General features: G+C 39.9%; 2 protein-coding genes across 3 annotated transcripts in view; one reads left to right on the top strand and one right to left on the bottom strand.

Annotated features, from left to right (window-relative positions):
- LOC113827736 (ABC transporter G family member 20-like) overlaps nucleotides 1-7400 on the top strand; it is a gene marked incomplete in the record, with an annotated part of 41341 nt that extends 33941 nt beyond the window's left edge. Inside the window, 1 exon segment of the mRNA XM_070124715.1 lies at nucleotides 7385-7400.
- Nucleotides 583-7500, bottom strand: part of LOC113827714 (probable ATP-dependent RNA helicase DDX23) — an 11612-nt gene continuing 4694 nt past the window's right edge. For both annotated transcript variants that reach the window (XM_027380596.2, XM_027380597.2), the window contains exons 2-5: nucleotides 5458-5715; nucleotides 5094-5187; nucleotides 3395-3565; nucleotides 583-2934 (exon numbers count right to left, since the gene is read on the bottom strand). In XM_027380596.2, the coding sequence (XP_027236397.1) occupies nucleotides 1024-2934; nucleotides 3395-3565; nucleotides 5094-5187; nucleotides 5458-5705 (2424 nt within the window). In that variant the 5' untranslated portion in view covers nucleotides 5706-5715 and the 3' untranslated portion in view covers nucleotides 583-1023. The remainder of the gene's footprint in view (nucleotides 2935-3394; nucleotides 3566-5093; nucleotides 5188-5457; nucleotides 5716-7500) is intronic.

Here is a 7500-nt window from a genome sequence, read left to right as displayed (position 1 = left end):
CCATTCTTGGTAAAAGGAAAATTTACATCATCTGAATAGGAAATAGATGGCACTCCAATTCGAGGCGCAGCCAGGATAATAGTATGGCAGTGCCACCCAGGGGGCGTCATTTGGGGGAGGCGGGGGGACATTTTCTCACCCAATCCCCCAAAATTGAATGTCTCCCTCACGGACCAACCTCCCATGATTTTTTTATCCAAATTACGCCTCATATTACTCTGGTCGTAGCATATAAATGCTCCTATAATAAATAATTAAAAACGGGGAGGGATCACAGCGCCCCAGAAACTGAATGTTGCCTCTGTACATCTGTGAAACTAAACATTAAGCTAGCAAAACCACAAAATAAAGAAAAACAGTGGTTAGCAAAGTCACAACACAAAAGGAACGTAGTGTCCGAAGTGTATCCCATACCCCGGGTTATGCTACAGTTCCACACAATTGGCTACTTCTATAGCATTTGAGTGTATCATCCGTTTTACACCGTTTGATATTAGCTTGTGTCTAGGTTAACATTTGTATGCAAATTTCATGTTGAGACCGAGAATTTATTTTAATTAGTGTAATATGATAAGAACAAACTTTCACTTTATAAATATTTTATTTGTATCAACGTATCAACTCTTTACGTGCGTGGTACGAAATACAGTCCAGATATACTTGATAATATTAATGTAACTAATCCTGATCAGGGTTTACTAGTATGTATAAATTTCAAGTGTATCAAGAGTACATTATAAATGTTACGCAATGGGATTCACTGTAAAATTCATTTTTGGATTATATAAGACAAAAACAACAACAAATATTCGTATCAAGATACAAATATCCCACAGTACCACAACTTCCCTACTCTTGTTTGTTGATTCACATTTCTTTAGAATATTTTCTACCAAAATATACGAAATATACTGGTTATGTTCTTTCACAACAAAAAAGACAAAACGAACACTGTATACACAATGAAGCTTTGAAGTTATTATTGAGAGCGAAGGAAACAAAACGTTTCATAAAAACTGTAATTTATGCAAATATCTTCTCTTCTCTTCGCTTCTTGGTCATGACAGTTCCAGGCTTGTGTTGCGCCTCGGAGTGGTTGGCCAGCTCCGGCGGGCACGTGGACACGGGGGAGGTCAGTATCAGCTGCTTCAGGTCGTAGAAGAGGTGCGAATCGTCCTTAGTCAAGAAGGAAATGGCCTTACCATGCTTACCAGCACGACCCGTCCTACCGATTCTGTGGGTGTAATCTTCAATGTTCTTGGCCATGTCGTAGTTGATGACCAACGACACGTCCTTGATATCGATACCTCGACCGGCGACGTCCGTTGCCACGAGGATATCCTTGGCACCGGACTTGAGGTTGGCCAAGGCGTGCTCACGCTGCTCCTGTCCCTTTCCTCCGTGGAGCGTGGTCGCGTTGTAGCCCAGCTTCTCCAGACCTCGAGCTAAGACGTCCGCGCCCTTCTTCTGGTTGACGAAAATCAGCACTGGAGGAGTAATGCCGCGCTTCAGGATGTCCAGCAGCTTCTTGCGCTTCTCCTGTTCGCTGACCATGTAGACTATCTGTTCCACACGCTCCACAGGCTTGCCAACCGAACCGATGTATACGTACGCCGGTCGACGCAGGTACTGCCTTGCCATCCTCTCTACTGCGGGAGGCATAGTAGCGGTAAACATGACAGTTTGTCTGTATTTGTGCTTTGAGAGGAAATTCTGTAGCAACTTATCCTCGTCTTCTGCATCGTCGTTATCTGGTTTCTCGTTGGTAACTGGCATGAATTTAAGAATTTTCTGAACGTCTGGCTCGAAACCCATGTCAATCATTTTGTCGGCCTCATCAAACACAACATATGTACACTGGTTCAGCACGAGATACCTGTTTTCTAGCACGTCCACGAGACGACCTGGCGTGGCGATAACAATCTCACAACCCATTCGCAACTTCATGCCCTGCTCTTCTCGAGACAGACCACCAATGACAGCAACAGTACGTATACCCAGAGGTCCACCAAACTTTGTGGTTTCCTCTTCAATCTGCTGCGCCAACTCACGTGTTGGGGCCATAACCAGGGCGTACGGACCTTGATCTGCATCCTCCAGGCGAGCAATCTTCGGCAGTGATTGAATCCATTCCAGGAGAGGAATTAGGAAGGCTAAAGTCTTACCCGAACCCGTCTCGGCCACACCAATGATATCTCGATTCTGCAGACCGATTGGGATGGCCTGTCGCTGAATGGGCGTCGGATCTGTGTACCCTACACTAGAAATAATATCCAGGATTTCTTTCTTGATGTTGGATTCGGACCATTTTCTGATGGGGTTGGGAATTCGGCCACCTTTAATAGCAATATTGTAATCCTCCCTGAAAATACGCCAATCTCGTTCCGTCATCTGTTCTGGGACTTTCTCGCTCCAGTGACGGTCATCCCATCTCTTCTTATCTTCCTTCTTCTGCTCCTTCTTCATGCGAATTATCTCCTGGTCCTTGTCGGCCTGAGTGCGCCGATGCTCGATGTAATTCCCGTAGAACTTCGACTGGACCTTCTTCTGCTCCTTCAGATCCAGCCCTCCGAAGTGTCCCCGCCCGAAAAAGTGCACGAGATGTTTGTTGATATAAAGCTCATTGTAGTCTACCGACGTGTCCTCGCCGGCATCCCAGTCGAAGACAAACTTACGGTCGTTCAGCCTGCGGACCTTCTTCTTCTTCTTGACAATGCCCAAGTACCTCTCGTTGACCGCGTCCCTCTCCAGCTGCTTCTTCTTCTCCAACTCCAGGTCTTCCTTGTTCTCTCGGGGTTCACGATCCCTCCTGTGGCGGTCACGTTCCCGGGGGTCTTCCTGTCGGAGGGCCTGCTCAAGCTCGCGCCGCCCTTCTTGGTACATCTGCTCGCGACTCTTCCGCTCATCATCCTGTCTCTTCCGCATCTCCTCAACCTGGCAAGGAATTGGGACAATAAAGCTCTGATGACTGGCAGTGTAAACTTCACAAATACCAACATGGAAAGTAGTAATGATACTAGATCTTTTACTCAATCCTTGGAGAACTACTATAGAAGAAATAGATATACAAGACAAAAAGGAAGACATACAAGAAAAGGGCAAAAAAGAAAAAAAAAGAGAGAAAGAAGCTAGAAGAAGAAGAAAAACAAGACATAGAAGAAAAAAAGGCAAGAAAAAAGGAAGAAAACAAATTCAAGAAGCCCGTTCATTGAACTCAAAACATCTTTGTCTTTTCTAATCACTGTCAAACAAACACGCACACACCTATATCTCAATCTAAATTCACATCCACATTAACACTCGCCTACAGCCATACCTTCACACAGATGCACATGTAAACAGACACCCCCAAGCCTCACACATCCACACACATACCCAAACCCTGTAAACCCACCTCCTCCTGACGCCGCTTCAATGCTTCTGCCGCTCTCTCTGCCTTGGACAGGAATTTGGGTCGACTGAGAGCTTCCTCCTCAGCCCTCTTCCGGGCAACCATTTCCTCGAGGGAGAGCGGTTCCTTCTTGATTTTCTTTTCTTTCTCATTGGCTCTGTCCTTTTCATCATCCTGGGGAGAGCGAGAAGGCCAGTGTTATAATACAGGTTATTGCATAATTCAATCTTGGAGCAATCATTATGACTCTCCTCGTTTTCATCTTTCCACGATTAAGAACCCCAACTCTTATTACCGGACTGATCTTTCTTCTTTTCTTTTTTCTTTTTTTAATCAACACAGCATTCTTTGAGAAAACAATCAGCATGGCTATTTCATAAAAAAGAATGCTTACCTTGTGCCCCGACATTACCTAAAAAATACTGAAATATCACTGTAACTTCTGGATATCTCAACCACCAATGATATACAAAATAATTTGTTGACATTAACACAATAATGCTTACAGACATTCATATTCTCACTACTCATTCTCTGTATTACATCAAGGTAGACAGCACTTGCACTAAACTAACACAAATAGTAGTATTGTCAATCCACACTATGTCCTATACAAAGGTGAATACTTCAGAAAAAGAGCATGTACTCAAAAATATCTATCATATTTACCTTCAGAAGAAAGAACTAACATTTTCAATTAGATATATGTATCACAAAAAAAACAGCAAATGAATTCAACTATTTTAAACCCATAGGTCCCCTAATATGATATGCATACCCACTAGCCATCACTTAATTCAATGATCACACCCCATTGTCAAAAATTAACTACGTTCATTTTCGATCTTTCTTAATCATGCTATGTTCTACAGGCAAATTATGGTTTCTTAAAATGGAGATTTATCCAAAATATATTAAATGGTAGTTGTTGCATGGTTACATTCACACTATCCATGATAGGTTACTACAGACAATTCACACCAATATGCATGATAATCTTCTAACAACACAACTATAATATGAAAAATTAAGTGTAAAGTTGATTATGAAAACATTTATTTCCTTTCTAAGCATGATGTGAAAGTAATATATATTCAGTTGTATAAATTTTAGGCCCTGAATCAGGACAATTCTATGCTGTAATACTAAATCACACATACTACAGTTCTCACAAATGAGTCATACAGCACACTAAAGATACCACTTTGTTTTCCATACTAGTAATACATAAAAGTATTGCAAAGTCTCTGAACCTTCAACAAAAATCAGAGCCTGTGGTTTACCTGTCACCAAATCACTCTGTTTAACAATATATATTTTTTGTTGATAATGGAAGTCTACTTATTTAACTATATTTATTTCTTACCAGTAAGAGAAGCCTGTCTTGTTAGTGTGACCACAAATTTTTCATACCAATAATAAAAACACATTTGTATAGGTGTTACAACTACAAGTGCAACCACATTTCATCTTGATCCCAACTCGCACAATTCAAATGTTAGTAATAAACAAAGTATGCCTGCTCATCAATTATATCTGAATATAAGCATAGGTATCCAAAATAGGCACCATAATTCTTATTACCTACAACTGATTTTCATCTAAACATCACTTATAATTACACTTGCATGTACAGTACTAGATTACAAGTAAGAGCAATCCTTTTCCTCCTGGATCTCAAGAAAAGCTCTGACATACATACCTCTTCTACTTTGAGCTCCTCTTTGGCTCTGTCTGGCGACCTCTTCCTCTTTTCCCCTCGGTCCTTTTCGCGGTCTCTGTCTCGTCCCTTTTCTCTGTGGGAGGTGTAAGACGAGATTAGGCCTTCAGGAATTTAAAGGGGAAGGGGGTTGAAGGAACAGTATGGTAAGATGTACAAGATCTTAGGCTGATCATAACTTTTCAAAGATGGAGAGAGAAATTAACAGAAAGTAACTCACTTATACAGCATTTTTGATATTTTAAAGCTTTATGTACATATTGAAGTCACTAATAATTCTTTGTAGCTATTAATAAGTCTGTTCGTTTATTATCGATAAATACAAGAATAATCAATAACAACATACCTGTCTCTGTTGCGCTCTCTGTCCCTATCATAATCTCTGTCCCTCTCGCTGGCCCTATCCTTTTCCCTCTCCCGGTAGTGATCCCGGTCCTTGTCTCGATCTCCTCGGTCTCCCCTGTCTCCCCTGTCTCTCTCCCTGTCTCTGTCTCCCCGGTCACGGTCCCGATCACGATCCCGGTCTCGTCTTTCTTTCTCCTTCCTCTCCTTTCGGTCTCGACGGTGGGACCTTAGCCCCGTGTCCTCATCCATGATGGATGTTCTGCAAAAAAAAATTGTAACTGTTAAATATGAGAAGAGAAAATTATGAGTAAAAGTATAATAAAAGAAGAAAGAATAGAATCAGAGGATCGAATGAAGGGGGAAAAAAAGAATGTGAGATATGGAAGACAGAAAAATGAGAAAATACTGTAAACTGTGTAGTTTGATTCTTAAAATAGAGGAAATTTATATATATATATATATATATATATATATATATATATATATATATATATATATATATATATATATAATACATAAAAGGCAGGAAGAAAAAAGGAAGAGAAAAAAAGTGTAGAAAAAATACTTCTTGCAAAGTAAGAAAACATTCTACTTCAAACAAATGAATACAGTATGGACTATAGGTAATACTTCTTGGATACATTAGAAGCTGAATATACTAATACCCTTGTATGAGAACCCAAAATATGTTACAAGCACATTTTTAGAACACAAGAAAACCTTTCCAAAGTCTGGTAACATTTATACATATTGTATGAACAGAAACAAAGAATGCACTCCTTTTTGTTTCTATATGTTGTACAAGGCTAGGTTTAAACCAGAGGAAAAGGAGAAACATTAAATCTTCACAGTAGGAAGTTGAACAGTACAGTTATTTTACATCTCTCCATTATGGTCCAAGTAAAGTTTCATTCAAAACTGCAACAAACAAGAGCTTGGGGTTGTAAATACCCTTTCTTAACATTAATAATCACATCAAAGAAATCCTCAGTCAACATCCAGTAAAATGCCAATATACGTACTCCACCATGTACATTTTGGCAAGCTTGTAATCCCCTGTGGGAATTTACTGTCCTATACAAATTGACTCTAAATTCTAACTTGCCAATATATGTATGTTGAGGATTTATCTGCTGCTGATGGGGTACATATGACATAAAGGCCCTGGTAGTCACTACACAATCCAGCCATTGGTTGACGATCCACTGGCTTTTACTCATCAAGAAGAATGTAAAGGATTTTATTTGTGATGTTTTACAAAAAATTACTGCTTTACAGATAGTGGCGCTTCTGACCACACAGGTCTAATATTCTTCACCAAAATTTATGTGGTACCTTTGATTAGCAACCAAATAAGACCTGTGATTGGCTAAGACTCTTGGTTTTAACACAAATATGAATTGATAGTAATGTATTAAGTGACTAAAATCATACTGAAACCATTACCTATGTCACAGGAATAACGAAATAACATCATAACTGCATGTTTAACATTTATGAAAGATATCGGATAGAGTAAAGGTACTATTTCCCTCTATGATGAAATTATTCTTTGAGTTTCAATGGGAGGTTAATTCTAACACCTCCAGTTATCATGCTCCTCAAATTTCCCTCCAGAGAACATCTGCAATCTGATTGATGAAGACATTGACAGACCTGCTCAATCATCTGCTAGTAACAGCAATTGTGATGCTTAACATTTAGTTCCTATTCTATTTGGTCACAGATAAATTATTACTAATTTAGTTTGTCTCAAAAAAAAAATTATCCTGAAAGAGAAACGTTTCAGAGGTAGAAAATTTATTCATCTTAGCAAAATATTGAATTATTACTGAGGGTTGTTACTTGACTATCATAAACTGCTCAGAAGATTATGTGTTGTCTTTGGTGTGTGTGTGTGTGTGTGTGTGTGTGTGTGTGTGTGTGTGTGTGTGTGTGTGTGTGTGTGTGTGTGTGTGTGTGTGTGTGTGTGTGTGTGTGTGTGTGTGTGTGTGTGTGTAGGTGTGTGTGTGTGTGTAGGTGTGTGTGTGTGTGTAGGTGTGTG

Source organism: Penaeus vannamei, chromosome 8 (assembly GCF_042767895.1).
Source record: "Penaeus vannamei isolate JL-2024 chromosome 8, ASM4276789v1, whole genome shotgun sequence".
Classification (NCBI taxonomy): Eukaryota; Metazoa; Arthropoda; class Malacostraca; order Decapoda; family Penaeidae; genus Penaeus; species Penaeus vannamei.
The sequence above is the reverse complement of the archived record's forward strand: the minus strand, read 5'-3'. Positions and strand labels throughout refer to the sequence as shown.